Raw genomic sequence first — 22,523 nt, 5'->3', positions numbered from 1 at the left:
CACTCCTCATTTTTAGACCAACACACCCAGAGAAGCGCAAGTTCATTTGCTAGATGATGATAACATACATTAGAGGCTCTATTAACACAAAGACGTGTTTGCACCTCCCTCCATGTACTGTCCTTAATCCACTGATCATATATCAGTAACAGCAAATATCTGTTTGGAGTCTCCATCACAGTTTGTTCACCAGAGAAAGCAAACAACTTTATCTTTGATCAGAAGATCACAACGTGTTTTCAATTTAAAACCTGTAAGAACTCTGAAGGAAATAAATGCAAAAGATTAAATCATTTACAGAGATTAAACGAAAGATTATTTAAACATTACATAAATACGCTGTACAATATAAGTATTACAATACTTCAGACTGTAAACGTGATCAGTGTAAATATTTGTGAAAAAGTTTAGTAGTGCATGTGTCAACTATGTATGAAATACCTTAAATATATATATAGATAAATGCATTTAAACAACATAAGAACCATATACAATATATAATGTGATGTAGAGTTTGTGTGAAATAAACACAATACAATAGAAATGTATAAAGTGCACATGACTGACATGGAAAATTATGATATAATATAAACCAACAATAATACAAATATTACAGTTACATTATGTAGTAATATAGGTAGTAATACAAATACTGTAATAATTTCTTATTGTTATTATTATTGTTACTCATAGAAGTAGCAGTAGGAATATTAAATGATGTTGTAGGTAACATTACAAATATTGTACTAATATATTATGTAGGTTATGCGTGTGTATAGGTAATGTAAAGTTGTGCTTGTAATTGTTATATAGTAATAAGAATACTGCTGATGTGTATGAGGGACATCTACAGATTTGAATGATGTCTTTTAATTTAAATAAGAAAAAAAAATCCATAGACAGAAAATCTTTTTTATTAAATCAACATGAAATCAGTTCAACTTTGATTTGTGAAGCAAAGATTTGATACGAGGGTTAAAGACAAACCAACAGAACATTAATATGAAAGCTGAATTAAAAGTGTTTCTTTTATATCTGCTGTGTGACAGTAATACACCAGAATACAGACACATTAACCTGCAGATGATTCATAAAGTATTTTGTTCTGATCAACAAGACTATTGATGAAATATGTTATTAGTCATTTAGGAGGACATGAAACAAACTATGACTCTGGACTGTGAATCAAATGATAATTCTGCTTTCTTTATTTCATTCTTTCATATCCAGGCATCAAACGAACCAACCTGACTAACTGTTAGGTCAAAGATCATTTTCATCATTTACTGAATTTCTTTAACTCTTTTTGTATTTGTTGGATGGCCCGGTGATTTCTTGGACAGTTCAGTAATCCCGGCTGAGTCTCATGGAAGAGAATGTGAGTGACCATCTTGATGTTCGGATACATTTCTGACCATTGTGTCACACCAGGTGAAAAGTCGTGATCTCTGGTGTGACACATCACCACTAAAATAACTGGTTTGTTTCCAGATGACACTGAAACACCAGAGAAGAAGAGAACGGTTAGAAACAGACTTCCTGTGATGATGAACATGCAGCAGAGAATGTTTTATCACAGGAGTGGTAATCAACACAGGTAGGAACAATTCAGTACATCGTGCCCCATATTCATTCATACATTCATTTATTCATTCATTCATTCATTGGTGCTGGTTCATGGTGCTGACGTATTGCGGTAAGCGAGTTGTGTCATCTCCGGTGTTTCTGTGACAGCGTCTCTGTACTGCTCTGGTGAATTCTACTAGCCTGCTTTCTCACTTCAGTTGCTTTAACGTCTACTTCAAGTCTTAACCCACACTAGTTCTGTTTAAGCACTTATAGCTCTCCTCCTTTCTACGACTTTCTCGCTAATCTCTTAGATGTTGTTTGCACGTTACTAGCCTTGGTAGCTACATTAGCTTTACAGTTAGCGATGGCTTCTCCTTCTGCTTTTTCTTGCTCGGTGTGCCAAATGTTCAGTTATGCCTCTGCCTCCTTTAGCAACAGTGGTAATTGGAACAAGTGTAGCTTATTTGCTGCGTTGGAGGCGAGGCTTAGTGAATTAGAAGCGCGGCTCCACACCATGGAAAACCATTCAGTAGCTGCGGTAGTTAGCCAGCCCCCTGTAGCCGGTACGGAGCCACATAGCATAGCCTCCGCTAGCTGTCCTCTGCTAACATCCGTTCAGCCGGGAGGTTGGGTAACCGTTCGCCAGAGGCACAGCTCCAAGCCGAAGCCCACGGCTCACCGCCAGCCTGTTCACGTTTCCAACCGCTTTTCCCCACTCAGCGACACACCCGCTGAGGATAAAACTCAGAAACTTATTGGCAGCTCTATTCTGAGGAACATTAAGTTAGCAACACCAGCGGCCGTAGTCAAATGTATCCCTGGGGCCAGAGCAGGCGACATTTAGTCAAATTGAAAACTGCTGGCTAAAGCTAAATGTAGATTTAGTAAGATTGTTATTCACGTTGGCAGCAATGACACCCGGTTACGCCAATCGGAGGTCACTAAAATTAATATTGCCTCGGTGTGTGAATATGCAAAAATGATGTCGGACTCCGTAGTTTTCTCTGGACCCCTCCCAAATCTGACCACTGATGACATGTTTAGCCGCATGTCATCATTTAATCACTGGCTGTCCAGGTGGTGTCCAGCAAACGATGTGGGTTTCGTTAATAATTGGCAAACTTTCTGGGGAAAACCTGGTCTTATTAGGAGAGACGGCATTCATCCCACTTTGGATGGAGCTGCTCTCATTTCTAGGAACCTGGCAAATTTTTTAGTAATTCAAATCCCTGACAACCCAGAGCTGAGATCAGGACTCAGAGTCGCAGTCCTATACGCCTCTCTGAGCTTCTAGTTCAGTTACCCAGCCATAGTTTTCATAGTTTTATACAAACGGTGTCTGTCCCCCGACCACCTAAATTATTTAAATCTAAAATTAAACAAAGAGGAGTTGTGCATAACAACCTCATAAAAATTAAAACCTCTTCTGTGACAGAAAGTCAAAACAGGAGAATTAAATGCGGACTGTTAAATATCAGGTCTCTATCGTCTAAAGCAGTGTTAGTAAACGAATTAATATCAGATAATCATATTGATTTACTCAGTCTCACCGAAACCTGGCTGCGTCCTGATGAATATGTTAGTCTAAATGAATCCACTCCTCCCAGTCATAATAATACCCACATTCCTCGAGGCAGCGGCCGAGGAGGGGGAGTTGCAGCCATTTTTAACTCTAGTCTGTTAATCAGCCCTGTTAGAGCCAATTTGCATGGTTCAGTGCCATGTTTCATATTTCATTTATTTCTACATTTCTTTATTGTTATGCATTATGTATCCTTATTTCTTTGCATTATGTCTCTGTATGCATTTGGGTTCGTGCAATTCCAATATTGCCCGGTGGGTGGCTCCACCTGCCTGTGGAGCGGAAATGGTTTGCCTGTCTATTTAAAGTGTATGGCTCTGGTGATATTCAGGTGTGTTTTGTTACCGGCAGGAGCATACAAGTTTTTGACTGTCAGTTTGGGTTGTTGTTTGCACTTGTCAAGGTATACCGTTTGCATCGTATCTTTCATGCAATAGTGCATTTTGGACTATTTTGTGTGGTGTAAATAAATACAGTTTGGAGTATTGCAACGGACCTGTGGAACTCAATTATTCAACTGACAAGTGGCCCATGAACGCGTTAATCATATGTTTAGCCCGGTTTCAGCCACCTCATGGCTTGTAGGTTTATTGTTTTTCTTTCTTATTTAGTCCTAAGTAAGTCAAGCCATACAAGCCCTAAACCTAAACAAGATTATAATTCATTTGAAAGCCTTGTTCTTAGTTTTTTACATCCGACCTGGAAAACCTCACAGCCACTTTTATTTGTTATAGTGTACCGTGCTCCTGGCCCGTATTCTGAATTTGTATCTGAATTCTCAGTTTTTATCCAGTTTAGTTCTTAAATCAGATAAAGTCATTACTATAGACAATTTTAACATTCATGTCGACGTTGATAATGACTCCCTGGCTACCGCGTTTATCTCATTATTAGACTCCATTGGCTTCAGTCAGGATGTACATGAACCCACTCACTGTTTTAACCATACCCTCGATCTAGTTCTGATGTATGGAATTGAAATTGATAACCTAACAGTCTTTCCACAGAATCCCTCGCTATCAGATCATTATCTGATTACTTTTGATTTCTGTTTACTCGATTACACGCCACTCAGCAACAGTTACTATACTAGATGTTTATCAGATAGTGCTGTCGCAAAATTTAAGGACATGATTACTCCGTTGTTAAATTTAATACCAAGTCCTTCAGTAACAGAGGTTTCCCATACCGACTTTAACCTCTCCCGAATTGATCATTTTGTCGATTGCGCCGTAGGCTCACTGTGAACAACACTCGACTCTGTAGCTCCTCTTAAAAAGAAGTTAAAAAAGCAAAGAAAGTTTGCTCCTTGGTATAACTCTCAAACCCGTAAGTTAAAACAAATATCGCAAAAATTTGAAAGGAATTGGCGATTGACCAAACTGGAAGAATCTCGTTTAATCTGGACAGACAGTCTCAAAACGTATAAGAGGGGCCTCCGCAATGCCAGAGCAAACTATTACTCAGCATTAGAAGAAAACAAGAACAACCCCAGGTTTCTTTTCAGCACTGTAGCCAGGCTGACTGAGAGTCAAAGCTCTATTGAGCCTTGTATTCCTTTAGCCCTTAGCAGTAATGATTTTATGAGCTTTTTTAATGACAAAATTCTAACTATTAGAGGCAAAATTCATGACCTCCTGTCCTCAGATAGTACCTATCTAACCTCAAACACAGCTGTAAGACCTAATATATATTTAGATTGCTTCTCCCCAATTTCTCTTCAAGAATTGACCGCAGTGATTTCTTCATCTAAATCATCAACGTGTCTCTTAGACCCCATCCCAACTAGGCTACTTAAGGAGGTCTTTCCTTTAGTTAACACTCATATATTAGATGATCAATATATCCTTATTAACAGGCTATGTACCACAGTCTTTTAAGGTAGCTGTAATTAAACCTCTCCTAAAAAAGCCCACCCTGGATCCAGAGGTGTTAGCCAACTATAGACCAATATCTAATCTTCCCTTTCAATTCAATTCAATTTTATTTATAAAGCCCAATATCACAAATCACAATTTGCCTCACAGGGCTTTACAGCATACGACATCCCTCTGTCCCTTTATGTCAAAGATCCTTGAGAAAGTAGTCGCAGACCAGCTGTGTGATTTTCTCCATGATAATAATTTATTTGAGGAATTTCAGTCAGGATTTAGAGTGCATCATAGCACTGAGACAGCACTAGTTAAAATTACAAATGACCTCCTGATTGCTTCAGACAAAGGACTTGTCTCTGTACTTGTTTTATTAGATCTTAGTGCGGCGTTTGACACTATTGACCATCAAATTCTGCTACAGAGACTGGATCACTTAATTGGCCTAAAAGGTTCTGCACTAAGCTGGTTTAAATCTTATTTATCTGATCGTTTTCAGTTTGTTGACGTTCATAATGAATCATCCTTACGTACTAAAGTTTGTTTTGGAGTTCCGCAAGGTTCTGTGCTCGGACCAATCCTATTTACTCTATATATGCTTCCTTTAGGTAACATCATTAGAAATCACTCTGTAAATTTCCATTGTTATGCGGATGATACACAGTTGTATTTATCGATGAAGCCAGAAGAAAGTAATCAATTAACTAAACTCCATAACTGCCTTAAAGACATAAAAACTTGGATGAGCACCAATTTCCTGATGTTAAATTCAGACAAAACTGAAGTTATTGTTCTTGGCCCCAAACAACTCAGAGACTCTTTATCTGATGACATAGTTTCTCTAGATGGCATTGCTCTGGCCTCTAGCACTACTGTAAGAAACCTCGGAGTAATATTTGATCAAGATTTGTCTTTTAATTCTCATTTAAAACAAACCTCACGGACTGCATTTTTTCATCTGCGTAATATTGCAAAAATTAGTCCTATCCTGACCCTCAAGGCTGGATTACTGTAACTCTCTATTATCAGGTAGCTCTAGTAAGTCCTTAAAAACTCTCCAGCTAATTCAGAATGCAGCAGCACGTGTACTAACAGGAACTAAGAAACGAGATCATATTTCTCCTGTTTTAGCTTCTCTGCACTGGCTCCCTGTAAAATCCAGAATTGAATTTAAAATCCTACTGTTAACTTATAAAGCTCTAAATGGTCAAGCTCCGTCATATCTTAGAGAGCTCATAGTGCCATATTATCCCACCAGAACACTGCGCTCTGAGAACGCAGGGTTACTCGTGGTCCCTAAAGTCTCCAAAAGTAGATCAGGAGCCAGAGCCTTCAGCTATCAGGCTCCTCTCCTGTGGAATCATCTTCCTGTTACGGTCCGGGAGGCAGACACCGTCTCCACATTTAAGACTAGACTTAAGACTTTCCTCTTTGATAAAGCTTATAGTTAGGGCTGGCTCAGGCTTGCCCTGTACCAGCCCCTAGTTAGGCTGACTTAGGCCTAGTCTGCCAGAGGACCCCCCTATAATACACCGGGCACCTTCTCTCTCTCTCTCTCTCTCTCTCTCTCTCTCTCTCTCTGTCTCTCTCTCTCTCTCTCTCTCTCTCTCTCTCTCTCTCTGTCTCATTGTGTCATACGGATTACTGTTAATTTATTATGCTGATCTGTTCTGTACGACATCTATTGCTCGTCCGTCCTGGAAGAGGGATCCCTCCTCAGTTGCTCTTCCTGAGGTTTCTACCGTTTTTTCCCCGTTAAAGGGTTTTTTGGGGAGTTTTTCCTGATCAGCTGTGAGGGTCATAAGGACAGAGGGATGTCGTATGCTGTAAAGCCCTGTGAGGCAAATTGTGATTTGTGATATTGGGCTTTATAAATAAAATTGATTGATTGATTGATTCATTCATTCATTCATTCATTCATCACTTGGACCTGGAACAGGCTCCTGGACACAGAACTATGAAAGCCCCCACACCCCTCCAACACAAGAAGAAGACCCCCGACTGACAGAGACCAAATCATCGTATCACTCGTGGTCAGTTTGATTCTTGAGGCTGAAGAGAAGCTTCAGACAGAACATGGACTCTGTTTCACTACATGTGTGAGCAGGAGTCACTCAGTATGTTTCCATGGAAACAGTGAATTGGAGCTCCAGTTCCAGCTGGACGAGGACATTTAACTGGACTCCTGTCCTTGTCCCAGTATACAAGCACGGGAGGGGAATCCATTTATTGAGCCAAGTATGTGCGACTCCTCTACGATAGGTGGAGATATGCCCCCTTTCAGCTTGTTAGTATTGGACCTTTTTCCTGTTGACCTATTACGTCACAGACCAAACAATGGACAAACAAGTTAGCTACGGTTAGCTAGCAGCTAAGTGCTACCATGGTGGACAACTTTACAGCTCTGTACATTTGGTCCGTCCAAAAAGTCACGGCTCTGGATGTAGATTTCTCCATGTTGTTACCGGCTTCTTCTTCTCTTACACATTTAATGCTATTGGACTTCCGGGTCAAAGCCCGGGGCGGAAACTGTGGAGCATGCTCAGAGTGCCTCGGCCAGTTTGGGTCTGATTGACTGTATACATGCAGGAGTCACATGATCTGGGTGTGTTAGTCCCACTGTGACACATTCACTGCAGGACCATTTCACTCACACTGACTCACTGATTTTAAAAGACTGACACAATAAATCCATTTTCTCTGTCGTCATGGAAACAGACTGAGTGTTACTCCTGAACAAACTGTGGGGATCAAGTTAAAATAAATCTGTTCATTACCTGAATCCTTTCTCATGGCTGCATCCACATCAGATTCAACACGAGACTTGACTGAACAGAAGACGATGATGACGTCACTATCCTGCAGGTCATTGGTCTCCACTGCTTCAGTTTTCTTCAGTTGTCTCAGTATGGCCTCATCAGCACCAAAGGTCTGACCAGTGACGACAGAGAACACCTTCACTGTAGATACTGCTGGACAAAACCAACTGAATGGGGAATGCCACTTTGCTGAAAGAGAAACAAACAGTTATGAATACATTTCAAACTTAAAAGAACCTGCTAATAAAATGACACCCAGGTTTCTGAGGTGGAGGAAGTATTTGGATCATTTACCTAAAGGGGAACTTTGCCCATTTTCAAAATTCATCCATGTTATTCCTCTGGTATAAAACAGTCCAAAAAGATGAGTAAAGATGAGCAACTCCAGAATCCAGAGTGCTAAAACTTAAATATGTAATGTCATAGGGTATAAAGTCTGGTCTCCATTCATCGTCTCTGGAGCAGCTGCAGACTTTGTACCTGATGAAATCACAAGTTTAACACTTCCTCCCCTGGTTTCTGGCTCTGAGAGAGAGCAGCTCATGTTCACTTACATTGCTTGAACTCTCCTGGACCTCAGAAAGAACTTATTGAAATTCTTCATTCAGCTGGTGTCCCCCTCTGACTAAGAGTGCTAATACCACACTGTGAAAAGACTTTGTTACAAAGTCCTACGCTCAAAATAATAAAGTTAATTTAGGTGTTATTTAAATGATCAGCGGTAAAAGAAAAAAAAATCCCCCCATAACTTATAAACATATACATATTATATTATTGGAATATTATTATTGTTGCAGGTTGTTGAGGCAGAGCCCTTTTTTTTGCTCACAAAAAATGAAGGGAACACTTAGTGGTTACAGTCTAACCGGAAGTCAGTTAAACTTCAGGGAGATCAGTTTCAATCAGTTTCAGCTGCTTTGGTTCAAATCAAAGTGACAACAGGAACAATGGAGAGACAAACAGGAAATGGTTTTACATGTGGTGTCCACAGACAGTTGCTCTCTCCTTATCCTTCCTGACTGATTCTTCTCTAGTTTGGTCTTCTGCTAGTGTCCTTGGCACTACTGGTAGCATGTGGCGGCACCTGCAGCCCAATCCTCCTGGTGCAGAGGGCCCTGGGTTCCTCCTGGTGCAGAGGGCCCTGGGTTCCTCCTGGTGCAGGGGGCCCTGGGTTCCTCCTGGTGCAGGGGGCCCTGGGTTCCTCCTGGTGCAGGGGGCCCTGGGTTCCTCCTGGTGCAGGGGGCCCTGGGTTCCTCCTGGTGCAGGGGGCCCTGGTTTCCTCCGAGTGCAGTGGGCCCTGGGTTCCTCCTGGTCCAGCTTCATGTGTCCAGAGTGTGTAGGCAGTTCCTGGATGATGAAGGCAGTGATGTCATTGACTGGTCCTCTCGTTCCCTGACCTAAATCCAGCTGAGCACCTATGGGACGTTATGTGTCGGTGCGTCCACCACAGGCTGTCCAGGAGCTCAGTGATGCGCTGATCCAGGTCTGGGAGGAGATCCTCCAGGACACTGTCCTCTGACTCATCAGGAGCCCAGCCGTTGTCAGGAGGTCATACAGGCAGGCGGAGGCCGTACACACCATTGAGTCACATGATGAGTTGATGTGATAAAATTCACACATGGATCAGCCTGTGATTTAAATGTTTGACACTAATTTTGAATCCAGCTCTCAGTGGGTCGATGGTTTTGGTTTCCACTGACTGTTGTTTCATCTTTTTGTACTCAACTAATTATTCAGTGTTCATCAGAAAAGATTTTGTGTGATTTAAATGTTCCCTTCATTGTTTTAGCAGTGTATTTAAGTACTTCATAAAGGCGACTGTTGAGTCATCAAAGTTACAACTATGCAACATATATAATAAATTCATCACGTTTAGTGTGTGAAAATGTAATCTGCATGCACTTCCTATTCAATACTGTGTCCTGTCCTGTTAACCATTTATAACAACAATATTACATCCTCTATAACAAATTCTAATGCCCATCTTTACGCCAATGATACAGTTCTGTACTGCACCTCTAACACTGCACACTCAGCCACTGAAATCCTCCAGCAAGCCTTCGACAAACTACAACATTCACTTTTCAATCTGAAATTAGTTCTTAATGCAGACAAGACCAAATACATGATATTCTCAAGAGCCAGAAATATTACAGATGACAGTTTACACATCACCACTTTCACAGGACACAGTATTGAAAGGGTTTCAGAATATAAGTATCTCGGCATCTGGTTGGATCAGAAACTAACATTTAAATTCCATATTGACATACTGGCAAGTCAACTAAAACACAAAATCGGATACTTACATAGACACAAATTAAATTTCCCCTTACTTTGTAGGAAACAGATCATTGAGGCTGTATTTTTATCAGTTCTGGATTATGGTGATGTTATCTATAGACATGCTTCTGCCTCCACTCTCACTTCATTGGACTCAATTTATCACTCTGCGCTCAGATTCATCACTGGTTCCAGTTACTCCACCCATCATTGTGTTTTATATGATAAGGTGGGATGGGTACCTTTATCTGTGCGAAGAGATATGCACTGGCTACTTTTCATTTATAAAGTTTTGAACGGCAGCATGCCACCATACCTCAACACTTTATTGAACTGGTCGCATAGTAATTACTCTACACGTTCAACTGATTGCTTAATGCTCGATGTTCCCCGCACTAACACTGAATTTGGTAAAACTGCTTTTAGTTGGAACATCTTGCTACGTACACTCAAACTCAACACAAGGGTTACTATAGGCCAGTTTAAAACTATGATTATCAACTACTGTACTTTTGAATGTTACTGTTTTTAAAGGTGTTCGGTCTGTTGTTATTTGCTCATTCTTTGTGATTTTTAATTGTTGTTTGTTGTGCTCTCGACATCATTGTAAATGAGGGCTCGCCCTCAATGATTCCTCGACATTTAAATAAAGGTTAAATGAAAAAATGTAATTCACCTCAACTGAAATTATGATTATAGTTTTTAGAGTTAAAAAGACATTTTTTAAATTTCATAAACAGAATTGTGTCTCCGTTGGTTTGTTTAAGATTTCAATACTACATTTAATATTTGATAAGGAGCTGTTTTTTCTTTTAAATGCTGCCAAGAAGATGGTTGTAAGAGCCATAATTTATGTTTGAATGTAATGCGCCTCCACGCCACTAGAGGGCAGCCATGAGTTGTTTGTGGTGGCGGCTGAGATTTACCACAGGTGTTTTAAGTTCATTGATTGTTGTGACAATGATGCTGCTGGGGAAGCAAACAGTTTTTGACTGTGCACGAATTTACGTTTACAGTTTTTATTTTGTGGTTTCTGTTCTGCGTTTTGTCAAAGTCAACTTATTGGAAGTGATGGACAATTCAACTGAAATGCAATGAGAAAATAAACACATTGTAAATATTATTGGAAAAGACTGGACTTTGTTTTTTCGGCACACGTCCAAACAATAGGCCCATTAGCAGCCAGTAGTGGCTTCTCAGTATAGGACTTTGTCACTACAATGGTCACTCAGTTATCATTGTTCAAAGTCAAAAAACATCAGACTTTATCGTGTTACTTTTTATAAAGTAAATGTTTAAATCCCCCTCTGGTGACATATACATACATATGTAGATTTAATTACCTCTCTGGGGTAATTCTTTCTCTAAAAGATCAAAGAAATCTGAAAGATCCTTCGGGTCAATCGGAGTTTTGTTGATGGAGCACTTTTTCAAATGTTCAGCACCTACAAAGAGAAAACATGCTCATAGACTCATTTTATATATTTTTCATAAGGTTTTTGTATTTTTAAGTCTATTTATATAATTAGTATTTGTAAAATATAAAATGACATGATAACGTACAATGATGATAAATATTGTACATACATGTGAAACATTCTACTGACATCCTTTTTTTTAGTTTCTGTAGACTCTTCAGGAGTTCCTTTTTTTTCTTTTCCTGAAACACAGAAAACACAGAGATGAAAACATGCAAATAAACACAGACAGGACAAGAAATAAATTACAATGTTACGGAAACATTACTGTCAGTGGAGGAAAGTGACTAACACACACACGTGGGTGGGTTTATGAAAAAAGAACGTATGGTTACACTGTAACCTTGGTTCTCTAAGTGAAGAGACTATCTCTCCACTCCGTTACATATTCCATATGTACCCGGTATGATCCCCCTGCTTGTCAGGGTACGTGGATAATTCTTTAAGACACACACGCCCCATTGTGTAGTTATAAAGTGCCTGTGAGACAGTGCAGCCCACAATCCCACACCACAATGTGCAACAATCTAACTATTTACAAATGTACACTATATACAACTCACCGGAGTAGGCCCCGCAAGGCGCTAGGGCCACCCATGGGAGGGAAGGGCTGCCCGGGAAGCCTGCAAGACGCAGGGCTAACCCAAGGGGGACAGGTAGGGGCCCTGCAAGATGCAAAGGCAATCCTGTTCACGGAGCAGCCGCTCAATCAGCCCGCAAGACGCAAGGCTGAGGGGGAGACAAAAATGTCTACCGTCGGGCCATGCCCAGCACCCGCTCCCCAAACGAGGGGCTGGCGGCCACGTTCAAATGGTAGAACCTGGTAAAGGTCGACTGGGATGACCACGTGGCGGCGGAGCATATGGAAGCAAGGGAGGCCCCCCGCCACAAGGCCCATGAGGCAGCCACACTCCGAGTGGAATGTGCCTGGACCCCTGATGGAACAGGCACACCCGACAGTACATAAGCCTGCCGAATAGTGTCTACAATCCAGTGTGACAGCCTGGACTTCGACAAAGGCCTGCCTAAATGCCCAGGGTCATAACACATGAAGAGCTGGTCGGACCTCCGGACAGCCTGAGTGCGCCGAATGTACTCTGTCAAGGCCTTGACCGGGCACAGAGCAGACTGGCCCTGCTCAACCTCCTCGTCAGCACTAGGAGAGGAGAGAGACCTAAGCTCGACTGACTGAGCCAGATGGAACTCAGTAAGGACCTTAGGCAGGAAGGCTGGGTTGGGGCGGAGAACCACACTCGAGCCATCCGGGGAGAACCGACAACAGTCACCATGCACCGACAAGGCATGAACTTCACTCACTCTTCTCGCCGAAGTGACGGCGAGCAGAAAGGCGGTTTTCATGGAGAGCCACATCAAATCAGCACCCCCAAGGGGTTCACAGGGGGAATGCTGAAGGGCCCCAAGGACGACATCCACGTCCCAAGGGGGAACTGCCAGACCAGTGGTACGCACCGTGAGTCGCTGGGCCCCCCGAAGGAACCGGGAAATGAGGACACAGTCTTCCACACTCAGTGCAAACTCGCCGATACGCACTGCCTTGATTGCTGCCACCAACCCTCGCAGTGTTACAGCAGCTTTCTGTGCCTCAAGCTGGGACTGCAAGAACCGCAGGATCTCCTGAGCCGGAGCCAAGTAGGGGTCCACCTACTGAGACTCACACCAGTTGGTAAACATCTGCCAACGGTGCGAATAAGCAGCTCTCATGGATGGTGCCCGGGCATGCTGCATTGTCCCCCCACAGGCTCTGGCAATCCTAAGGCCAGGAGCCTTTCCCTCTCAGGGGCCAAGCCACCAGCCTGAGCCCCGCTGGAAAGGGTCCCTCCGGTGCAGGAGATCCCATGGCGGCCCGTCCAGCAGAGGCGGAATTGCCGAGAACCACAGCATGTGGGGCCACATAGGTGCCACCAATATAAGCCGCACCTGCTCCACCAGAACTCTTCGGAGAAGAGGCTGGAGAAGAGTGAAGGGAGGAAAGGCATAGAGCAGAATCCGGAGCCACGGATGAGCCAGAGCATCTCACCCCAAGGGGGGATCGTCGTTCCTCAGGGAGAAGAAGAGCGGGCAATGTGTCGACTCCCTGGACGCGAACAGGTCGACCTCCGCCCTGCCAAAGCGGCGCCATATCTTGGAGACCACCTGAGGGTGGAGTCTCCACTCCCCCGGCTGGGGCCCTCCTCTCGACATGATGTTTGCTGCAGAGTTCAGTGCCCCTGGCACATGCACGGCCCTGAGTGAGAGGAAGAGCGGGTGAGCCCACTGCCACAGAGTGGTTGCCAGCTTGCACAGGGCAGGGGAGCCCAGGTCCCCCTGTCTGTTGATGTAAGCGGCCGTCACTGTGCTGTCGATGCGGACAATGATGTGATGACCCCTCAGCCTCGGCAGGAAACTGCCCTCAGCTTTAGGACATTTATGTGCTGATACAGCCACCGGCCGGTCCAGACACCATTGATGCCGCGGCCTTCGTGTACTGTGCCCCACCCCGAGGAGGATGCATCCGTGTACACCAGCTGGCGATAAACCACTGGACCCAGAGCCTGACCTACCACGATGTTTGCTGGGACCTTCCACCACTGGAGGGCCCTGTGGAGCCTCCGAGAGACTACCACTTTGGTCTTGTGGGACCTCTGAGGGCACAGACCCAAGCCCAGCAGGCATCTCTGCACAGGCCGCATATGCAAGAGGGCGAGGGTTGACCACCTGCATCGTGGCTGTCATTAAGCCCATGAGGCGAAGGCAGAGTCCCCAGTTGACCAGAGCATGCAACTGGAAAGGGGCAAGGCAAGTTCTGAAAACCTGCTGCCTCTCCAGGGTCAATGTAACCGTTGCCCTCCTCGAGTCCAGGACCATCCCCAGGAAGGTCGTCACCTGGGAAGGCTGGAGCCTGCTCTTCTTGTAGTTCAGGCACAGACCTAGGCGCTGAACGTGCTCCAACAGCGGGGCTACGTGGTGGCGGCACTGCTCCTCTGAGGCTGCACAGACCAGCCAGTCATCGAGGTAATTTAGGATCCTGATCCCTCTGAGAGGGCCACATCCATACAGCGAGTGAAGGTTCGGGGTGCCAGAGAAATACCGAATGGCAGCACCCGAAACTCGTACACCCTGCCTGCGAAATCAAAGCGCAGGAACCGCCAGTGACCCCTCCAGATGGGTATCTGGAAATACGCATCCTTGAGGTCTATGGTGGCAAACCAGTCCCCTGCTGTCACTGCCTGTCTCACCCTGGGGACTGTCAGGAACCGGTATCGCAGGGGCAGGAGATACCTGTTGAGCCCCCTGAGGTCCAGAATCAGGCGAAGCCCCCCATCCTTCTTTGGGGTCAGGAAGTAGCGGGAGAAAAACCTGGCCTGATGATCCCCAGAGGCCACCTCCCTTATAGCCACCTTCTCTAGGAGGGTGGACAGCTCCGTCTCCAGAACTAGTCTCCGTTGAGGATCGCTCACTGTTGTAAAGGTGGGTTTCCTTGTTACAGGTGGCCGGTGTGAAAACTGGATATGGTATCCATGGGTCATGGTTGAGACCACCCATGGGTCCGCTCCCAGGGCCAACCAGGCCATCTCACGAGGGGCAGGCAGAGGAGACAGGTTGGCCAGGGCCTGGTAATTGTCAGGAGGGCGGGGGGCACTTGGAGGACCCCATGGCCTTAGCAGGTGGTCCTCTCCGTCTGCCCTGTCGGCGGTACCTATCCCGCCGGGAAGCCTCCAATTGGAGTCTGAGATCCCCTTGACCCCATGTTGAGGCCTCTGGAGTTGGTGCCAGCTGAGACTGAGACGGCCTTGACCCCCTAGAGCCCGTGACATGCCTGGCAAGGCCCCCTGAGACCTCCTTCGCACAGCGACGGCTCTCCTGTGCCTGCTGCATCAAGGCGGTAGCATGAGGCCCAAACATAGCAGTGGGTACCACTGGCACTTTAAGCAGGCAGTCTCTATCCCCCTGCTGGAGCTGGGATTGAGACAGCCACAAGTGGCGCCTAACCACCCAGAAGGAAGCCAAGGCACTGGAGAGGAGAGGCATGAGGAGGCCGTCTGCAGCTCCTCACCTACACTGGTGTCATCATGGACCTGACGAGACAAGTCGCGGAGGTAAAGGGACAGAATAGCCCCGGTATTAGCCAGCTGGGTGTGCACCGCCATAGCCTTATGTAGATTAGTGAGCAGACTATCCATAACCCTGCAGTTCTTGCTGGAGCAGGTGGCATTACCAAGGATGGAGCTGGAGGGAGAAACTAGTGGGGTGAGGATTTGGTCCACTGGGGGAAGTGGCCCACAGGCAATCTGGACCCTGTCATGCACATTGGAAAACCGGCGACATGTCGCAGACCACTTGTGAGCAGCCGCTGGAGAATGGAACTGCTGGCACAGCAGATCTTTAAAGTCAGGTAGGAGGGGCACCTGGGTTGATGCAGGGCGCACCTCCATATCCTCCTCAAACCTAGAGGATGCGGCTCGGGGGTTCTCAGGGAGGGCAACGCCCAGAGCCCTGGAAGCCCTGTTAATCACCTCCTCAAAGCGGCGGGCTAACTCCCCTCTTGTTGTTTCGCCCACTGTCTGCTGTGCACAAGAGAGGTCATTGTCCTCAGAGGAAAAGACGGTTTCCACATCCACATCCTCCTCCTCAGCCTCCTCTTCCTCCCTGCCTAACTCTGAAGGCGGGGAAGGAGCTAAGCAGAGGTCGGACCACCATAGGCTGAAGAGGAGGCAATGGAGCCTGCCAGACTCCTGAACATGCCCTTCCCTCCGAGGCTGCAGCCATTCTCCCAGTTTTCTACCTAGGCCCCTGCACAACTGAGGATTCTCCTTAGAAACCAGAGCGTGCTCATGTCCCAAACATAGTACGCAGCTATCATGCCCATCCTCTAGGGGCATGGCCACCCCACAACCCACACAGCAGTGTCCCTCCTGATGCATGCACAGTAAAATCTGGTCTGCACTTCCTCAAAGGCTCAGTAGATGGCGTGAGCTGCCGTCCAAAAGTCCAAGCAGACCGCACCAAGCCGCTCCTTGATCGCCTGAGCGGATCCTGCGCTTTTTATCTAGCGCCCCTGCTGTCACCCTCCAGCATCGCAGCTCAAGTTACACTGCGCATGTGCAATCCCCCCATGTTTGACCCCGTGTCCCAGCCTTCTCTTGACCGCAGCTAACTTTGCTTTATATTTATTTATTTTATTTGTTTCAAGTTTACTCTGCGTGCCGGCCGCTGTGGGAGCCGTACGCTATGAGAGGGAGAGGGTTCGCCACCGAGCGCGTCAGCCCGCGAGCCGCAAGCAATACCCCGGGGAGAAACTCCGCCAAAGCCGGGAGTCAGAGACCTCTGGCTCGACCAGACCAGGACAGACAATGCTCAACGTGGACCTCACCAAGCGTGTCAGCTCATGAGCCGCGAGCAATACGCTGGTGAGAGAATGCTTAAAGCAAAAACCGTCAGCACTCTGCGCGTATCCACCAAGCGCATTAGCTCACGAGCCGCGAGCAATACGCCGGGAATAACACACAGCCACCACTGCCGGGAGCCAGACAACCTCCAGCTCGACCAGGCAGGATGATGACTCTGCTGACACAGGGCAGAAAGAGCTCTAGGACACAGCAATCCAGGGAGGCTGCCAAAGACGGACGCCCTGACTTACACAGGTAAGCGGACTCAAAGCTGTACACCTTCCTTCTCTTTCCTTACAACTCAATTCTTTTCTTTTTTTGAAATACGGATTGTGAGACACTGCACCCTGATGCACAAGTGGAGATCAAACAATCAGTGATTACACACCAGCGCAGGTGCTTTATAGCTACGCAATGGGGTGTGGCCGGGCAAGCCGGTGTGTCTTAAAGAATTATCCACATACCCTGACAAGCAGGGAGATCATACCGGGTACATATGGAATATGTAACGGAGTGGAGAGATAGTCTCGAGACGATAGAGAACAGGGTTTGGCTTCACAATCTTACAGGAAGTGAACACCGGCCTGGGTGAAAGTCAGTGGTCCCATCTACACTCACACTGGTCAAGGACATACAGGAAGTGAACTAACCTGTAAGTGTGTTCCACCATCATCATTAGAGCTGACTCCACCTTTGGACTGGTTGTCTGGTCCACCATCATCATCAGAGCTGCCTCCACCTTTGGACTGGTTGTCTGGTCCACCATCATCATCAGAGCTGCCTCCACCTTTGGACTGGTTGTCTGGTCCACCATCATTAGAGCTGACTTCACCTTTGGTCTGGTTGTCTGGCCCACCATCATTAGAGCTGACTCCACCTTTGGTCTGGTTGTCTGGTCCACCACCATTAGAGCTGACTCCACCTTTGGACTGGTTGTCTGGTCCACCATCATCAGAGCTGCCTCCACCTTTGGACTGGTTGTCTGGTCCACCATCATTAGAGCTGACTCCACCTTTGGTCTGGTTGTCTGGTCCACCACCATTAGAGCTGACTCCACCTTTGGACTGGTTGTCTGGTCCACCATCATCAGAGCTGCCTCCACCTTTGGACTGGTTGTCTGGTCCACCACCATCATTAGTGCTGCCTCCACCTTTGGGCTGGTTGTCTGGCCCACCATCATTAGAGCTGCCTCCACCTTTGGGCTGGTTGTCTGGTCCACCATCATCAGAGCTGCCTCCACCTTTGGACTGGTTGTCTGGTCCACCACCATCATTAGTGCTGCCTCCACCTTTGGGCTGGTTGTCTGGTCCACCATCATTAGAGCTGCCTCCACCTTTGGGCTGGTTGTCTGGCCCACCATCATCATCAGAGCTGCCTCCACCTTTGAACTGGTTGTCTGATCCACCATCATCAGAGCTGCCTCCACCTTTGGACTGGTTGTCTGGTCCACCATCATTAGAGCTGCCTCCACTTTTGGACTGGTTGTCTGGTCCACCACCATCATTAGTGCTGCCTCCACCTTTGGACTGGTTGTTTGGTCCACCACCATTATTAGGGCTGACTCCACCTTTGGACTGGTTGTCTGGCCCACCATCATTAGAGCTGCCTCCACCTTTGGACTGGTTGTCTGGTCCACCATCATCATCAAAGCTGCCTCCACCTTTGGACTGGTTGTCTGGCCCACCATCATCATTAGAGCTGCCTCCACGCTGGTTGTCTGGCCCACCATCATCAGAGCTGCCTCCACCTTTGGACTGGTTGTCTGGCCCACCACCACCATTATTAGAGCTGCCGCCACCTTTGGACTGGTTGTCTGGCCCACCATCATCAGAGCTGCCTCCACCTTTGGACTGGTTGTCTGGTCCATCATCAGAGCTGACTCCACCTTTGGACTGGTTGTCTGGTCCACCACCACCATCATTAGTGCTGCCTCCACCTTTGGACTGGTTGTCTGGCCCACAACCATCATCAGAGCTGACTCCACCTTTGGACTGGTTGTCTGGTCCACCACCACCATTATTAGAGCTGCCGCCACCTTTGGACTGGTTGTCTGGCCCACCATCATCAGAGCTGCCTCCACCTTTGGACTGGTTGTCTGGTCCATCATCAGAGCTGACTCCACCTTTGGACTGGTTGTCTGGTCCACCACCACCATCATTAGTGCTGCCTCCACCTTTGGACTGGTTGTCTGGCCCACAACCATCATCAGAGCTGACTCCACCTTTGGACTGGTTGTCTGGTCCACCATCATCATCATTAGAGCTGCCTCCACCTTTGGACTGGTTGTCTGGTCCACCACCATCAGAGCTGCCTCCACCTTTGGACTGGTTGTCTGGTCCACCACCACCATCATTAGAGCTGCCTCCACCTTTGGACTGGTTGTCTGGTCCACCACCACCATCATTAGAGCTGCCTCCACCTTTGGACTGGTTGTCTGGCCCACAACCATCATCAGAGCTGACTCCACCTTTGGACTGGTTGTCTGGTCCACCATCATCATCATTAGAGCTGCCTCCACCTTTGGACTGGTTGTCTGGTCCACCACCATCAGAGCTGCCTCTACCTTTGGACTGGTTGTCTGGTCCACCACCACCATCATTAGAGCTGCCTCCACCTTTGGACTGGTTGTCTGGTCCACCACCACCATCATTAGAGCTGCCTCCACCTTTGGACTGGTTGTCTGGTCCACTGTCATTAGAGCTGCCTCCACCTTTGGACTGGTTGTCTGGTCCACCGTCATCAGAGCTGACTTCACCTTTGGACTGGTTGTCTGGTCCACCACCACCATCATTAGAGCTGCCTCCACCTTTGGACTGGTTGTCTGGCCCACAACCATCATCAGAGCTGACTCCACCTTTGGACTGGTTGTCTGGTCCACCATCATCATCATTAGAGCTGCCTCCACCTTTGGACTGGTTGTCTGGTCCACCACCATCAGAGCTGCCTCCACCTTTGGACTGGTTGTCTGGTCCACCACCACCATCATTAGAGCTGCCTCCACCTTTGGACTGGTTGTCTGGTCCACCACCACCATCATTAGAGCTGCCTCCACCTTTGGACTGGTTGTCTGGCCCACAACCATCATCAGAGCTGACTCCGCCTTTGGACTGGTTGTCTGGTCCACCACCATCAGAGCTGCCTCCACCTTTGGACTGGTTGTCTGGTCCACCACCACCATCATTAGAGCTGCCTCCACCTTTGGACTGGTTGTCTGGTCCACCACCACCATCATTAGAGCTGCCTCCACCTTTGGACTGGTTGTCTGGTCCACCACCACCATCATTAGAGCTGCCTCCACCTTTGGACTGGTTGTCTGGTCCACTGTCATTAGAGCTGCCTCCACCTTTGGACTGGTTGTCTGGTCCACCGTCATCAGAGCTGACTTCACCTTTGGACTGGTTGTCTGGTCCACCATCATTAGAGCTGACTCCACCTTTGGACTGGTTGTCTGGTCCACCGTCATTAGAGCTGACTCCACCTTTGGACTGGTTGTCTGGCCCACCACCATCATCATTAGAGCTGCCTCCACCTTTGGGCTGGTTACCTCCATCAGTTCTGTCTATAATGTCCAAACAGAGAGGATTTCAGTGTTGATGTCATGTTGCAGGATTCAGACAGACTGTCTCTACCTCAGCATCAATAAACTACAGAAGTGTGATTAACCTTCAGAGTTTCACTGAAGTGAAAACAAATTGTTACTCTGCTCTCATCAGTCACTGCTGCTCTTATTCATCAACTAAAACTCACTGCTGGTTTTATTTGCCTTTCCTCATCTGGTCTCTCAGCAGGAGCTGCAGCCTTGCTCTCTGAACGTGGCCTGCTCAAGCAGCCACACTCAAGTCTTTTAAATGGTAGCTAACATCAGATAAGTTAGTGCCTCCACACAGACACAAAGTTTGCAAGCTAACGTTTCACGCAAAGAAGAACAAAGCCGAGGTAGCATCGAACTGCTGACTCTGTGAAGACACACAGAGCGAACAGGATCCTCTGCACCACTATAACACAGCACAGCAAGGACGGCACTGGAACCCCTTCTTCTGAGCCAGCTTCATCCACAACAGACAAGTTATACTTTAAGTTAAGTTTTCACACGTGGCAGTTGAACCTTTTTTTGTCCAACACTTTGTCCAGTTTTTTATACAACATCGATGTATGTATATTTATTTTTTATTTGTAACTGTAAACATTTGTGCAAATCTTCTTTGTTCAGATATTTTTTGCACATTGAAGCATTTAAGTTACTTGATCAAAACATTTTTAAACATTCATATATTTGAATGTATTCACACCAAATGTTTTCATGCATTCAGATGTGCTCATACATAGCTGCAATACGTTGGACCCTATTTGGGTCCAATACTTATGTGACATCAGCTCATGTTTCTGTCTGATCAGCTGTTAACTCATCACAATGACAGTATTCCACCATAGTGACTGTCAGCAGACTCATATGTCACTGGAAACATACAGATTAATGTACATTATAAGAGTAACCTAGTTGGCCTGTGGTAACATGCAGACCTACACAAAGCTAGTATACAGGAATGTTAAGTGTGTTGCTTAGCAACAGTCCAGCCTCAGTCTAGCTGTGGAACTATTTGTGTTGGTGAAGTTCAATAAAGAATAAACAAACAAATCTTAATCTGTTGTCACTTTTTCTGTGCATTTTATATGCCGTGTGACTAAGTATCAACACAGCTGTAATTATCTCCAGTGACCGACTTACAGTCGTGATAATACTCAGTAGTCTAAAACAGCACTCCCTCTCCAGTGTGATATTGTCTTGATAAAAGAAACATGATGAATGTATCCAGATATTACAGAGTAAAAGTAATAATTTTTAGCCTATCTAAAAATCTAAAACTCAGCTGAGAATATGCAGTTTATAAACTTCCCTCTGACAGTTTACTGTAAAAGTTATTTAAGTTCGTGCTACACAGTAAATGTTACAACATTTAGTCTGAAGACAGAATCAAGTGTTTTCATAGCTTTACTAAAACCACACACACACACACACACACACACACACACACACATATATATATGAACCATGTCTATCAATCATCACAACACAAAACTTTGACAGAGTAGAAACATCCTTACCAGTATTTCTCCCTTGCTTGTCCATCCCGTAGCTGTGGCTGATCTGTGATCTGCACCAAACAGAAGAACGATGGTTCTTTTTTTTAAATAACAGGTTCCTCCTCTTTCATGAACCACATGACTCACAAGACATTCACCATATTCTGTTAAACCAGCACTGTGACTTTCACTTTCACTGAGTGAATGTATGCTTATATATGCTTAAAAAGCATGCTCAAAGTATGGTTAAAAGATAACTTTAGCATTTTGTAACTTGGACCCCATTTCCCCCTGTAAATTGTTTAAAGAGACTGATGTGAACAATGTTTGAAGTTGGTCCAGTATTGAGGGAGCCAAGGAAGAAGCTGTGATGGAAATGGAAATATTCCACCAGAGATGAGTTATACTTATATTCATAGGGACTTGTTTGATGATAGTCAATAGCTTGTGCT

At 46.0% G+C, this 22,523-nt stretch overlaps 1 protein-coding gene across 3 annotated transcripts; it reads right to left on the bottom strand.

The window, feature by feature from the left end:
- Positions 1–898: 898 nt before the first annotated feature.
- LOC117251048 (uncharacterized) lies at positions 899–22,191 on the bottom strand. 3 transcript variants are annotated; one of them, XM_078174752.1, is made up of 7 exons: positions 22,093–22,191; positions 18,323–20,548; positions 17,640–18,277; positions 11,712–11,784; positions 11,468–11,569; positions 7,800–8,030; positions 899–1,497 (listed from the first exon to the last, which is right to left on the bottom strand). In XM_078174752.1, exons 1-7 carry the CDS (start codon positions 22,115–22,117, stop codon positions 1,280–1,282), a joined length of 3,513 nt encoding a protein of 1,170 aa, XP_078030878.1. In that variant the 5' UTR covers positions 22,118–22,191; the 3' UTR covers positions 899–1,279. The 3 variants fall into 3 exon arrangements, with proteins under 3 accessions (XP_078030878.1, XP_078030879.1, XP_078030877.1); XM_078174753.1 differs by having other exon boundaries at positions 17,640–19,069; positions 19,163–20,548; XM_078174751.1 differs by having other exon boundaries at positions 17,640–20,548.
- Between the last annotated feature and the right edge of the window lie 332 nt (positions 22,192–22,523).

This window comes from Epinephelus lanceolatus, chromosome 14 (genome assembly GCF_041903045.1).
Source record: "Epinephelus lanceolatus isolate andai-2023 chromosome 14, ASM4190304v1, whole genome shotgun sequence".
Lineage (NCBI taxonomy): Eukaryota > Metazoa > Chordata > Actinopteri > Perciformes > Serranidae > Epinephelus > Epinephelus lanceolatus.
This window is presented reverse-complemented; position numbering and strand designations above follow the sequence as displayed.